At 40.0% G+C, this 15,549-nt stretch overlaps 1 protein-coding gene across 9 annotated transcripts in view; it reads right to left on the reverse strand.

Moving 5' to 3' along the window:
• Positions 1–15,549, reverse strand: part of EXOC6 (exocyst complex component 6) — a 101,019-nt gene that overhangs the window by 62,020 nt on the left and 23,450 nt on the right. For 8 of the 9 annotated variants that reach the window (XM_088670356.1, XM_060274853.2, XM_088670357.1 and 5 more), the window contains exons 2-11: positions 11,620–11,791; positions 10,484–10,531; positions 10,299–10,389; positions 9,020–9,065; positions 6,767–6,971; positions 6,225–6,383; positions 5,297–5,365; positions 976–1,059; positions 815–861; positions 4–124 (exon numbers count right to left, since the gene is read on the reverse strand). In XM_088670356.1, coding sequence (XP_088526482.1) covers positions 4–124; positions 815–861; positions 976–1,059; positions 5,297–5,365; positions 6,225–6,383; positions 6,767–6,971; positions 9,020–9,065; positions 10,299–10,389; positions 10,484–10,531; positions 11,620–11,791 — 1,042 coding nt within the window. Of the gene's footprint in view, positions 1–3; positions 125–814; positions 862–975; positions 1,060–5,296; positions 5,366–6,224; positions 6,384–6,766; positions 6,972–9,019; positions 9,066–10,298; positions 10,390–10,483; positions 10,532–11,619; positions 11,792–13,984; positions 14,023–15,549 lie in introns of those variants that run through there. The other variant, XM_088670355.1, reaches the window with a different exon arrangement.

Below are 15,549 nucleotides of genomic sequence, written 5' to 3' on the forward strand. Positions count from 1 at the left end.
TACCGAATGAGTTCTAAGGACTGCAATAATCTTTGAAAGCGCCATGTTCCAAAGTTCATCAGTGTAAGCTCTCGTTATCAATCCTTGGGTTACGTGTAAAATGTGATCTTCTACTACAAAAAAACTGAACACATAGAAAATAGCTAAGTGGAATAATCGCCATTAAAATCATAAATAACCAAACAACAACCTGCTTCTTGTTTGTTTGTTTGTTCATTGCTCTCTCTCTCTCTCATACACACACAGGTTTAAACCAGTGTTACCAATTTTTATGGGGTTTGCTGCTAGAGGGTGTTTAACAGGATTACACAAACCAGCTTGAGGGTGAAAGCCACCCTTTGTCATTTGCCTTGAAACTAGTAACTGAGTTGCAATAGCAGTCATAAAGCTAATTTGTGACCCCCACCAGTGGGGGCGAGGTTGTGGGACAGAACCAATTTCTCCTATCCGAACAGAAAGTCAATGAGTTTATGGTACACATCGAGAGTGACAATTCTCTGTGGGGCCAGGGAAAAGAGAAGGGGGGGGTTGCACTGGAAACCCCACTCCGAGAGTAAGCACAATATTTGCTTTCAAGCAAGCTTAAGCTATTTTGGGATGGAGGTTGAGCATGAGTTATTTGTTCTCTTTCCCCCCCCCCCACTGCCTCCCAGGCATCTGGCAACATCTGAAGCAGGCAGCAGTCAACAGGTTAGGCAAAAATGCAGTTAGCATTGCTGCAAAACAACACTGAACAAGCTGAAGAGTCAAAAGCTACCACAAAGAAAGGCCTATAAAGCAGGAGAGCAACAGACACCCATGTCTTGGAACTCACCCTACAATCTGACTGAAGTATCTTCTGTAACCTTCCACCGTTTCATGCTTTAAGAAAAGAACGCAATATATATTTATATATATAAACAGTTTCAGATATCTGATATGTCAAGTATTTTAAAACAGACCAATTTCCATTAAAAGGAAAATTAAGTACTGTACCATGTTGGACTGTGGCTGCAACACTAGTCTTGCTTGTTTCCTTCTTTGTTTTCTATAGTAATTTTCAAATGTCTCTGCATCGCCCTAAAGAGGAAAATAAATATATACATAAATATATATCTTGTGAAAGTACACACACACAAAATGTATGTTACGTTTGCGGAATGGCAATACTCCAAATGCACCCAAAAGCATTTCGTTTGAGACATTCATTTGTGACAGCAGCTGACTGACAGGAGTGTGGACCCGCCCAAATGTCAAAGTGGTCCACTAGGGATGATGGAGTTCAGGATCCAGCCTACCAGATGAAACCTGTTTCCAACCCCTAATTTCACATTTAGTTCAGCAAACTCATTTTGACAACATTCTTGAACAGCAAGTTGACATTCAACAATTCCTTACGTACTTAGAACAAAAAGAACATTTTCTTTTCCAATTTGCATCATTTATAAGAAAACTTACAAAACTGCTTTGTGTCATTTCAATAGCCATGGGAGAAATAGCTTGCCTCTCAAGGATTTGTTCACCGTTAAGTTTCCACCACCAATTGATGAAATTTAAAACAACATGAAAAGCTGACACTTATTCCTGATGTCTTGCGCTTGGAAGGGTATCAACTTTATTGAAGGATGCTTTGCCAAGAATCTTAAATTTACTTGAACACGTAAAATGGGAGTGGTGGTGTTACAATGTTGAAAGGTTGGCCAAAAGTACTGACTGTTTTTCTACAGGTAATAAGAAATCAAGGCTAGCTCTTACAGCATTAAAGAAACCCATTCATGATGTTTGAAGTTTAAAGTTTCCAAATATGATTTACTACTTTTCTGCAACATGGTTAAAGTTGATTATATTTTGCTATGAAAAAGGAAATGGGTACCGTTTGGTATATAAACTGAGCAGAGTTCTGTTCTCATCCATCTGTATCTAGCACCAAAGCCATATTCTTGCAAAGTACTTTAGAAATTCAGCACTCAAGAAATCTATCCAGATCATGCATAAGTGCAGTTTTGAAAGGGAGGGAGGGGAGAGAAAGGAAAGAAAAAAGAAACCAGCTATTTCTCCCTTAAAGGTAAAGGGACCCCTGACCATTAGGTGCAGTCGTGACCGACTCTGGGGTTGCGCGCTCATCTCGCATTATTGGCCAAGGGAGCCGGCGTATAGCTTCCAGGTCATGTGGCCAGCATGACAAAGCCGCTTCTGGCAAACCAGAGCAGCACATGGAAACGCCGTTTACCTTCCCGCTGTAGCGGTTCCTATTTATCTACATGCACTTTGACGTGCTTTCGAACTGCTAGGTTGGCAGGAGCTGGGACCAAGCAACGGGAGCTCACCCCGTCACAGGGATTCGAACCGCCAACCTTCTGATCAGCAAGCCCTAGGCTCAGTGGTTTAACCCACAGCGCCACCTGGGTCCCTTTATTTCTCCCTTACATCATGCTAAATTTTAATTAAATGGTTATATTCAGGTTTGGAAACATCATAGCGTGGCCAGATTTAAAGATGTCACATGGATTGGGGCTACCGTAAATAGAGTAGGCATTGCTGTTAAGGGCATTATCTTCCTTAATAGTTTCAATATGTTCAGTAGTATAGTTATGTGGTGTGGAATATCAATCTGAGTAAAATGAGAACAAACCTTTTTCTGGTGCGCTTTTCACTTTCCTTGACACTTCATGATTAACATTGCTAAGACTTCATTTAATATTTAAAATAAACATCTATTTGTGGCACGTATTTAATGGCCACACTCTATACTTCGTTGGTTTCTATTTTCTATGAAATGAAAAAAAAAATGGTCCCATGACTCTCAGAGCTCTTCATAATGTAGAAAAAAAAACTATTTAGTTCTTTTTATCATGATGATTCATTCAGAAAGAACCATCTGTCTACTTAAAAACCACAACAAAAATTGACTCATCTGTATATTCTGAAATTAATGTAATTTGCATGTAAGAAGATTTTTTTGGAGAAAAAAAAACCCTCTTAAACTGCTCAAGTTCAGCTTTACTACTCTTGCGGTTAGGTTAGGTTAGGTTAGCTTAGCTTAGTTTAGCTTAGTTTAGCTTAGCTTAGCTTAGTTTAGCTTACTTATTTAGGTTTCCATTAATTAGTAAATTCAAAGCAGAAAGATATATTGGGTACCGTAATAAGAAATTGCAGACATGGAAATACCCAGTACACCCAGATGGCTTCCTCAAAATGCAAAGCGGAAAGATTATTTAAAAATACAACATCTGTAAACTAAGGTGGTGGTTTACCTTATCAGATCAAGAGTTCAAGAGAACTATACAGTACTTTCTATTACTCTAAAAAATAGATTAAGTGAACGGACACCTATGTATGTTACCATGCCACGAGACTTTTCATCTTCAGCCAAGAGCAACATGTAATTCTGAAACAACTACTGTAGCATAATTGCAAATACAGCACAGTATTTACCTAGCAGGAGCATTTACGGTTTTCAAGTAGCATTCTTCCTAACCACACAAAGTAAATAGCAGCTGTGGGGATGGGTGGTCCAGATCAGTTCCACAGCAGGGGGAAAGGGTTAAATCCCTTCCCCTGTCATGGTCCCAGTCCCGACCACTGCTCCCCATCACCATGACTATTCAAGAAACAAAGCACACAAAAGCTAGTTTCCAACCAGTGAAAAAACTTATGATGCCTAATCAGCAACAGTAGTACAGTATTTTTACTGTATCAAAGCTACTAGTTACAATTTTATCTTCGGAAACCTCTTAAGTTTCCATTTTGCCACTTGAGTTGTTCAAGGTTCCCCCCCCCACACACACACACACATAGGAGTCATATTTGTCAAATTAGTTACATGAGCAAGATCTTGCAACTATCCAACAGAACACACACTTTTTCCTTCCCGTACCTTTCAATGGGAGTGACTTAAGCTTATGCTTAATTCTCCCATTGAAATTACATCTGAATTTAGGTATATTTAACTCATTTGCTGTACTGTAATCTTTACCCTACATCAGGAATAGGAAAACTCGGCCCTCCAGGTGTTTTGGGACTACAACTCCCATCATCCCTGACCACTGGTCCTGTTAGCTAGGGATGATGGGAGTTGTAGTCCCAAAACATCTGGAGGACCGAGTTTGCCTATGCCTGCCCTACATAGTGAGCATATTCTTATCTAAAACAACACAAGAACCATAATTAATTTGATATGAAGGATTCTCTGTTGGGATAGCAATTATGGTTGCTCTGTTGCTACCAAGAAACAGGTTCTCTCTCTCCTGATCAAGGGTGGTGCTGTGGTCTAAACCACTGAGCCTCTTGGGCAGGGGTCCCCAGACTAAGGCCCGCAGACCAGATACGGCCCGAAGGCCTCTTTTATCCGGCTCGCAACAACCCTGCCGCCCGCTGCCACCACCCGCTCTTACTGGCACGGCACGGCGCAGCTGCCCATTTCCGAGTCGGAAAATGCGCCGGAAATAGCTTGTGCGTATGTACAAGCGTCATTTCCGGTGCACTTCCGGGTCGGAGGAGGCCCATGGACATGCGCACAAGCTATTTCGGGTGCTTTTCCAACCCGGAAGTGTGCCAGAAATAGCGCCTGTGCACGCGCACAGGCACACACTCCCCCGCCCCCGCGCGCTCCCCTACTCTCCGGCCCGAAGCCGGGTAAGTTTGGGGACCCCTGCTCTTGGGCTTGCCGATCAGAAGGTCGGTGATTCGAATCCTTGTGACAGGGTGAGCTCCCGTTGCTTGGTCCCAGCTCCTGCCAATGTAGCAGTTTGAAAGCACGCCAAAAAAGTGCAAGTAGATAAATAGGTACCGCTCCAGCGGGAAGGTCAACGGCGTTTCCGTGCACTGCTCTGGTTTTGGTGTTCCCTTGCACCAGAAGCAGCTTAGTCATGCTGGTCACATGACCCGGAAAAACTGTCTGCGGACAAACACCGGCTCCCTCGGCCAGTAAAGCAAGATGAGCGCCGCAAACCCAGAGTCGTCTGCAACTGGACTTAACTGTCAGGGGTCCTTTACCTTTACCTTGACTTTCCTGATCACCCAATAACAAAACCTGGAAATTCCTATCCTGGCTGGAAGGTGCATATATGGACACGATCTTATAAAAATCCTGTTACAGATATTAATGGATATAAACTAAAGGATGTCAACAGTGGCTGACAGAAACAGCACACTCACAGTTATTTTTAGAACACATGTGAATTTCTGTTAAGGTAGCTGCAATGTTTTCTCATGAAAACTCACATAGTTTTGAGGCACAGAGAGAAAACAGACAAAAAAGATAAGAGGAATGTAAAAATAAAATAATCCCCACAAAAATATATATGTATATACGTACCAGAACTGAGTAAATATGCAAGCATCGATAAACAGGAGAAAAATCTACCAGATCGTGAGCTGTCAAAACCTGTAGGAAGGGATCCAAACCAAAACACATTCAGGTACAGCATGACATTCATAAATCAAATGAGCATTAGAAACTAATAACAGTAAGCCAAACAGGATGCCAGCATTTAGATAGGGGGCAGACTCTGCCATGATCAGTTATCCAGCCATTTTGATAATTGAACGGGTGCCCTTGACAGATAAAGGCCTGATAAAAATATGATTCCCTTGTACAAATATTGAAGTCAAATCAAAATTGCCTGAATAATATCCAGTGAGCACTTATTTCTCCACTCTTTCCTCATGGGTTAAAAATAATGGTTATAATCTGTGCTTTATCTGGTAAAAAAATAATACTAAGATGTGCTAGTACTTTGTACAAGTAGGGTTGCCAGACTCAATAGAGGACAGGACCTCTGTGCCTTTTATTGCCCTGCTCTCTTTTGAGTCTGGAAACCTTAAAGAGAAACCAGCAGACCCTTTGCTTGGAAATTAAACAAAGGGTCTGCTGGTTTCTCTTTAAGGTTTCCAGACTCAAAAGAGAGCAGGGCAATAAAAGGCACAGAGGTCCTGTCCTCTATTGAGTCTGGCAACCCTATGTGCAAGTGAGTATTGTAAAAAATAATCCAAAAACCACTTTCCTCAACCAGTGGCTTTTCCCCTACACCCCATTTGTTGTGGCCAATTGCTTTTTAAAATTGAGGGCTTTTTCATGTGGAAAATTGCTGTTCAAAATGAAAAGAAAGCTAGATGGTCTAATGGGTTACCACGAGCCCCCTGAGAGACTCGAAGGTTCACTTCCACCTATTTCAGGATTGTTTCCTAAAGGCTGAACAATAAGAACAAGTAAAATGAAGGAAAATTATTTGAGATCGAAATACCTCATCTTCATGTTCTTCCTCTTCCTCTTCAAGGTTTTGTTTTGAAACAATTTTATTCCTTGGCTCTGGAATGCCATCATTGTTTATATATGGACTCTTCCCATAACGGAGATTGTTTTGCTTCTGGAGACCAGTATTAAAGGTTTTCTGCTGCTGTGCCTATAATAGCGAAACACACCATTGAACACACACAAAAAGATCACACCCAATTCATTTGTGGTCCTACGAAAGCAAAGACAAGTAATGGCCAAGGGAGCAGAAGGTGGGATGTGGCTTATCTCTTCAGGTGGATCCCACAAAGTCACACAAGACTGAAATATTTTCCAGTTGAGTAGGCTGACACAGGTTGGATTCATGCAATTCCTACATTTTGAAAATGTGAGGGAAAGTTTGCACAAGTCGGGGACCCATGGGGATGCAGAGGGAAGGAAGGTGTTTGTGTAGCACCTCTTGTCATGTAAGGCCTTGTAAGCAGATGAATTGAGGCTAGATTACGATTGGTTTAGTCAAGCTTGAATATGCTTAGATTTCAGCAAGCATACCTGTTTCATCGCTGTTTCACCAATTTTATCTGAATGCTTCCGAATACTCTCTAGGAAGTCCTTCAGATCCGACATGGAAATCTCTTTAATTTCCTCACGAAGTTTTGGAAGGTTTTCAATCATTATCTGACAAAACCGATACTGACTAACTCTAGGAAAGTAGATGTGTTCTAGCTGTTCCATAGTCTTTAAAGCAGAATAATATCTGGAGAAAAGAAGGGGGGAGTTGTTGTTGTTTACCATCCGAACATAATCCTAACAAAACTGTAACAGTCTGAGCAGTTTCGTGCAAATAAGATTAGGGTCTCAAAAGGAGCAAATGGGGAGGCAGAGGGAGATGAGAAGCTGTCCTAATACATGTTTGGCCACCTTTGTGGAGAGTTCTACACCATATGCCCTCTAGCTGCTGTTCATCCTTGGCTATAATATCTGCTAAGAATCCTGGACATAAATGACTTATTTAGGCTAGCGCAGGCTTTGCCAACCTGGCACCCTCCAGATGTTTTTGACTACAACTCCTATCAGCTGTCCTGGGTGGGGCTGATGGGAGTTGGCAGTCCAAAACATCTTGATGGCACCAGGCTGACAAAGATTGAGGTCATCCCTTTGCTTTGCTTCAGTAAATTCTCCAAAAAGAATTTTATGTTTTGCCATGTGATGCGTGCAGCTTGCCTCCCTACTTTGGCAATCTGGAGCTTGCTGTCTGCTTGCAGACTTCACTCCTCTTTTGGAGCATTTTGAGTCTGAGTTGGGTTTGCCCCACCATTTTCCAGCCAGCCCCATCGCCCAACTCCGCCCCTAGCTCCACCCACTCATGCTCAGGACTGTACGTAGTTTCATCTGTGAAACGTTTGCAGTTGTGCAAAAAAAAATTGAAGTGCAATCTCCTGGCTAGAGTGCTGAATTGCGGTTATGCATAATGCATAGATGCAGCCTAACAAGCTGAGATGCTTTCCCTGGATCTTCGTTGCTTAATCAGCGGTATAGAAGAAAAATGCATGGTCAGCAGAAGTGACCATCGTATGCAATGATGATCAGGCTCCTCCTCCTGCTGTCACCTACAGTCACTATCCAATCAGGCTGCGGGACAGGGAGAGAGATGGGTTTGCAGGACCTCTCCATCAACTCTTCAGAAAGACCAGCAATTTTTTTGCTCCTCCTCTCACTGAAATTTTTCTAGGAGCTAGTCATTACAGGAACTCTGTAACTAAGAAATAGCGCCAGCATTTTCTTTTCTTTACTCTCCATGTCAAACCCTTTCCCCTTTGTGCCATGTCATAGCCCTTGCCTTCAGGCTTAGAATCTGTAACCTGCTATGCCCTCCCTTTTTTTTTTTGCTTAAGAGAGGGGTTTAAAAGTTTTAAATAAATAGTCACAATAGTAAGAGTGTCAGAGACAAAAAGAGACGAGAGAGAGAGAGAGAGAGAGAGAGAGAGAGAGAGAGAGAGAGAGAGACTTGCAGGGACTAAATATTAAGAAGCTGCCAAATTAGTATTTTTATAAGTTGCCTTCATGCCCATAACTGCCTCTCACCAGAATTCATTCAGATTCTTCATGCAAATACACAAACATATATGTATATGTACCCCCAATTGACAAATGTAATAATGTGCTTTATAGCACAGCTCCACAGGAGTTATAATTATAGCAATTACATTAATACTAAACAGGGTAACAACAGACACTTACAATGTATAAGTAGTAGAAAGGATTAATAACCTTTTCTTTCTTTTTTACAGCTATAATACTGCTTTGGAATGTGCTTCAAAGAAAAAGTGCAACCCTAAGCATGCTTGTTCAGAAGCCACTCCCATTGCATTCAATAGGATTTACACCTGTGTAAAATGTTCAAAAGACTGCAGCCAGAAGCAAATTATGAGCAAGGAAAGCTTCCTTGCCATTCCTACGCTGTATCTGTTATTTGTAGACTATTCTAAAATACTAAAGCAAATAAAGTGATAAATACCGTGGCAAACAGAACTTAAAACGTTTTCGTTTCGTATTGCACAAGACAGGGCTTCTTTTCTCATTAAATCCTTCAAAAAGGTTAATTTTTCTCATAACATCTGTTCATTTGTAATGACAGGCATGAAACAAAGACATGAAAAGAGTACAAAGAGCAGACCACGATTCATTATATGTCTTGACCAGAGTAGTCTTTACCATCCCATCGGTAATTGCAGAAGACAAGTGGATGAACCCATTCATTAATAATAAAAAAGCAATACTTCAGCTTAAAAGAATTGTACTCACCTTTTTACATTCATCTGCTCTTTTAGTTTGCTGTACATCTCCAGTACTGTGTAAAATGAAGATATTAAAATACATAAATCCTACTACGTACAAAAAAGTGCAAAGGTTCCAAAATGCATATATGTCCTCCAGTTCTATATGCAAATGCACACTTGTGTCATGGATGTTTTACAATGAGAGGATGAAATAATACGGGGTGGGGGTGGGGGGGGAGGGATGTAAGGCAATGGACTGAATGGTGAAGGGGGAGGGGAAGTCCATGAACAATCAGAAAAGTAAAATCAAACAGTAAGTTCAAGCCAACGTCAACACAAGCTTAACCTTCTTTTTTTAAGTTAAGCCATTGGAAGTACCCTAGGATCCATCACAAGCTACTGGGAGCAGCACACTGTATGCCAACAGTACCACCTACTGTAATCCTTGCAAGTTACAGGGCACACATACACACACGACAAAAGAAGGTCATTCTACCAGAACAGCTCTTAATAAGCAGCACACCACGTGGGACAACACTGGCATGTTCAGAATGGCAACCTGCAAGGGTTCGGCAGCTAAAATACCCACAAACAGTGATTCAGGACAAGGGAGATGGTATTTATTTTAGCTTGTTCTAAAACCTTTGCTGGTGCTTATTTCCAATATCTGATCTATTCCCACCCATTTTCAGCTGCAATTGTATGATGGCATTGTATATATATTACTTTGTTCACGGCCTCAAAGCTGTTGCGAGAGGCGGCATTAAAGTCTCCTAATAAACAATTTAAAATAGCTTCAGATTTCAGCTATTTTTATTTATATGCCGCTTAATGCCAAAAAATACACATCTAAGCAGCTTACAAAATATAAAAGAAACACGCAAATGTGAAAAATCCTGAAAACATGAAAACAAACATCCATCATTAAAACATGCAATAAAGCAGTCCCATTAAAACACAGCAATTAAAAACAGGAGACTTGGGTCAAGAGGTCAAGGGAATGCCTGTGTAAATAGAGGTCAAATGACATTGCAACTGCATGACAACATTATATATGCATTAAGCCATTATCATTAGCTTCATCCATAATCTTTCACCAATAGCATGGATATCAAACAGGAGCAGAGCTAAGTGGGCTACATCTCAGCTAAAACGTTCTGCCGAGGACCACAATGACAATAATTCCTTTTAAAAACTAAATAAATGACAATACATGGGGTAATTTTAAACTAACGGTACTGAAATGCACATCCTTCTAATTTTGCCAAGTGCTGCTTAAGTACTGCACATTATTTGTAACTCACCCGGAAGACACAACTGCAGCTTCTCAACCACTGTTGTAATATTCCTCTGCTGAAGTCTACAGTGGATGATTTCTTCTGTCTCAGCAATCACCTTGGACATTTCCAAACACACTACAGTTAAATTGCGCACATACGGTGTTTCCTGCAAGTATCCATTAAGCACATAGGAAGCGCCATTTTCTCACCTCTCTCCCAGCATCTTGAAGCCTTCGGTTGGTATCAGTAACTTGGACCTTAAAAATAATTTCACCTTTGTTAGACAAATATGCACATATTGCCCTGATGCAGCCGCTCACCCTTGTAATCAGATCATGCTTCATGAGAAACTTAGAACAAAGAAATGTAAATCCAAATTAACTCTACAGCTTGAACTTGAACTTTTGATCACCGAGGGTTTTTGTTAACTTCAATTAGTTATGACAGTTCTTTCTAACAGATTCTGTGGCAAACTTCTCAAATTTACTTGGGATTTTTGAACTTTTTTTGTTTCTGTAGGTCTGTCAAACAATTCAAATCATTGACCCAATTGACCACTGGTCCCTTTTTGATAACCTCAATGAGCTCTATGTTCCATTCATTGTCTGCAAGAAATGGTGATTGCATTTTACGGTAATTAAACATTCATACTTTGCTGAATGCAAACACTGGGTGGTTGATTAACATCAAACGTGGAAATCTCCAAGCCACAGCAACATTTTAATGCCGCAGGTGCAGGCAGTGTTCAACCTCAGACTTTCCCACATATTAAGTGACTCATTAGGTCATCATAATAAGGGAGCACATTCTAGTTTATTAAAAAACTCATTAATTTCTGAACAAAGATGCTCAATGACCTCATTGATGTTGTATTTGGTCTCTTGTTATCTGAATATCCTTTATATAATGCTGTTCTAATCATAACCTCTGGTGAACTATGCTCATTCTGTCTGGTGTGCATATTTTTCTTGCAAATGTGTAAAGAGAGCTAAAGGGAGTAGTTATACCATTTACTTCGGAGGAAATCTCACAACATGTTTCTAAAGAATCCCAGCAATTCCAACTGCCCTTTGAGAAAGCAGAGAAGCATTTGCTTGAGAAAGGAGAAAGCCTGCTAAATTTTGGGTACTTGTTAAAAAAAAAACAGATTAAACTTGCTAAAATGTTTACATCCACAATCTTGCTATGCAACTATATTATTCTGTCTTCACCTCTGTGATACTTCCACCAATTAAAATGTTCCAGGGACGGAAATGTTTCAGTATGTTTGAAAAAGGAATGTGTGATTATGAATAATATTTTTTTCACTACTTTGCAGTAATTGTAATCATAACTAACACCTTACCTTGAGTTTTTCTGCATCAGCCCTTACTTTAAGAAGTTCTGTAATAGCATCCACAAAGCCTTGGTGGTGAAAATTGCACATCTTTTCAATCTCCTTGTCATGGTTGCGTATACATGCATCTAGCTTTTCCATAAACTTTTGGTGTGCATTTGGTTGATCATCATATACAGACCTGTCAAGTATATACAAATAATTACATTCGAGTTAGCAATTAGCATGCTTTTAGAATTTTACTAATAACAGTAACTTTTCCAAATTTGTTTTTAAAAATAATATTACACATGAATTAATAAATTTGCCACATAATTCAGTTATCAATACCATCAAAATTGCCTTTGGGAAGTGAAATGCATAACCCAAGGCTTGAAGAATAAACTAAGACTTCATTTCATTGAGTCAGGTATTCAGCCAATCAAATCTCAGTTCTATTATTCATACCTTAGTGCTCTTCTCTTAACATGCCAAACAACAAAGATCTCCTAAATAGCCATTTATTAAAATAGACAAATTGCTGCTATACAAAATGTATGGCTTTCAACTATGCTAGATCATATTTCATCATTTTGCATGCCTCTAGGCAAATACAGCTCAAAAGCAGCTTGCCCAATCAGCCCCCTAGCGGAGAATGAATGTCAACTGCTCAAATGTCTACAAGCACAGATATGCTCAAAACCCAGATATCGGATTCTTTTTTTTTTAAATACATTTTATTCCAGTTTTCCAAATTCAACAAATTAACAAAACCAATCTTTTATACAAAATCTTATATTCACATCTTTTACCTTGCTCCGCCGAGCTATGACTTCCCCCCCTCCCTTCATGCGGGTTTCTTGTTAATTCCCTTTTTTGCAGTTCCTTTTTTGACATATTGGTCAATTCGTAAGGTTTATTTTAATCCTGCGAGAGTTTTTAATGATCTACAGTTTTTCTCCATATAGTCCACATATTTACTCCAGTCCTTTTGAAACCTTGTCTCCCCCTGGTCACGAATCTTGCATGTCAATCTAGCAAGTTCAGCATAGTCCATCATTTTTATCTGCCACTCCACAATTGTAGGTAATTCCTGTAATTTCCATTTTTGGGCTAACAAAGTCCTAGCCGCGGTTGTTGCATACATAAACAGTGTTTGATCTTCTTTTCTAATCTCTCCTCCCATTATTCCTAACAAAAATGCTTCTGGTTTTTTTGGAAAAGTATATCTAAACATCTTTTTCAATTCGTTATATAAACTTTCCCAAAATCTTTTAACTTTTTCGCATGTCCACCACATATGATAAAATTCACCATCTTTCTCTTTACATTTCCAGCAACTTTTATCACTCATTCTATACATTTTAGCTAATTTAACTGGAGTTAAATACCATCTGTACATCATCTTATATACATTTTCTTTCAAGGCAGTACATGCTGTAAATCTTAAAGTTTGATTCCATAATTTCAACCACGCATCATATTCAATATTATGCCCCAAATCTTTTGCCCATTTAATCATCACTTCTTTTGTCAACTCATCTTTTGTATACCACTCCAACAACAAATCATACATCTTTGCCAAAAGCTTTGTTTTGCCTTCTAGCACTTCTATTTGAAATTTGGATCTTTTATCCTCAAAACCTATTTTTCAATCTTCTTTAAGCACATCATTTATTTGATGGTATTCTATCCATCCTGTTAACACTCCTTTAATGTCCTCAAATGGTTTTAAACTCCATCCTTTTTCAGTTTTCGTCAAAATTTCCTCATACGTGGCCCGCCTCTTCTCCATATTTACTTTCTTAACTGTTAATACCTCTGCTGGTGAGACCCACCAGGGTGTTTTAGTCTCTAACAGCCTTTTATTTCTTTCCCACACCTCGTACAGAGATCTTCTTATCACATGATTCGTAAACCCGGTATGTGATTTCTTTTTGTCATAACATAAATATGCATGCCATCCAAATCTATTGTTAAAACCTTCCAAATCTAACAAGTCCGTATTCTCTAGAGTTATCCATTCTTTTATCCAACAGATACAAGACGCTTCATAATAAAGTCTCAAGTCTGGCAGGGCGAATCCACCTCTTTCTTTCTTATCTACCAAAATTTTATGTTTTATTCTAGGTTTTTTCCCCTGCCAGACAAATCTTGATAAAATCTTTTGCCACTCTTGGAATTGCCTCGTACCTTTAACCACAGGTATAGTTTGAAATAGGAATAACATCTTAGGTAATACATTCATCTTTATTGTTGCGATTCTTCCTAAGAATGACATTTTCATATTAGTCCATCTTTCCAGGTCTTTCTTTATTTCCTTCCATACTTGTTCGTAATTATCACTATAAAGATTAATATTCTTTGCTGTCATCCATATTCCCAGATATTTTACCTTTTTAGCCACGTCGAGTCCATGTTTTAACTGTAATTCCTGTTTTTCTTCTTTCGTCATATTCATTGCCATAACCTTGGTTTTTTGTCTATTTAATTTGAATCCTGCTAATTGGCCAAATTTCTCCATTACTTCTATAGCTTCTGCAACACTTTCCTTTGGATTTTCCAATGTTAAAACTAAATCGTCTGCGAAGGCTTTCACTTTAAATTGCTTTGCACCTACAAAACCCAGATATCGGATTCAGCATCACTTGCTTAGATATTTTTATTTTACAACACCCTCTTTCTACCTATAAAAAGGTACACATGGCTTACGGAATATATATGTATATTTTTAATTGCATCAAAATGAAGCCTTAACCACAGTGATTCCATTAGGCTGTAACCAAAGCTGTCTGAGCTGGAGTGAACATGGCTTCTGCTTCCAGAGTGGGACTTCACCCTCCTCTCTCTTCAATCCCCATGGCTCCCTGGCATACCCTCAAAATCTGCTCTGGCAATTTGAGGGACCTTCCAGAGCAGATTTTGGGATGAGCTTTTATTCCGGTTATGTACGTATAAAGTCCCGGATGGGAGTGAGCCAGTACCCATGGATACTGGTAGAATGGAAAGCATGAAATCAAGAGCATAGCAAACTAATTCTCGCTTTGTTCACATCCTCCACCCTGCTCATAGACGGATAGAACTTGAGAGTTGGAAGGGACCCTGAGGATCATCTAGTCCACGGGTGTCAAACACAAGGCCCGGGGGCCAAATCCGGCCCGCCAGACCTCGTCATGTGGCCCGCCGAGCGCCCCAGCCAGCGGGACCCAGCAGTGGGACCTTGCTGCTGAAGCGCCGCACCGACAAAGCGCCGACAAACAGCTGGGGCCGGGGGGGTGTGTCATGGATTTAGGTACAGAGCATCATGGGAACTGCAGAGCTTCATGGGACTCTGGCCATTGAGAGAGGGAATGGCCTGGGAAACTAAACTTTTGAACTTTAAGAAAAAGGATTTCTGACTTCTTTGATCCCGTGTAGCCTTGCAGCTGTGAAATCTCCCATTCCTGTGCGATAAGAAATTAGGGAGGAAGGTTTGTCCGGTGTGCTCTGAGAACTGAAGGCGTTAATTGCCCTGCAGGTTGATTAATGGGTAAACACAAGACATCTGTGTAACCTCTAATTGATTGACAAGATTAACGGTCGTGGGTTCTCTGATTGGATTATTCAAACCTCAACTCTAACGCAGATTGGATAATGATCCATAAGCCCACGTGGAATACCTCAAGAGTTTGGGGGATTTAAGTCTGTTAGGGATGAGTCCCTTTGTCCTTTTGTCTTGCAAAATGGCCCAGCAAGGTACTGCTGTCCTGTTCGTCTTCAAAGAGCCTGAGAGAGACTGAGGTCTGCCGTTGGCTCTTGACTGCAATTTGCCGGGATGGAGAGATGCAGTCTTGGATCAATCTTATCTTAAGTTTGTACTCGTAAGTTAGCTATATTTTCTTGTTTTATCTTTGTATTCCCTTTACTTGAGAACTGTTGCATGTTACTTTGTTTAAGCTATTTTATAATAAATAGTTAAAA

The sequence above is a fragment of the Zootoca vivipara genome, chromosome 5, assembly GCF_965207765.1.
Source record: "Zootoca vivipara chromosome 5, rZooViv2.hap1.1, whole genome shotgun sequence".
Lineage (NCBI taxonomy): Eukaryota > Metazoa > Chordata > Lepidosauria > Squamata > Lacertidae > Zootoca > Zootoca vivipara.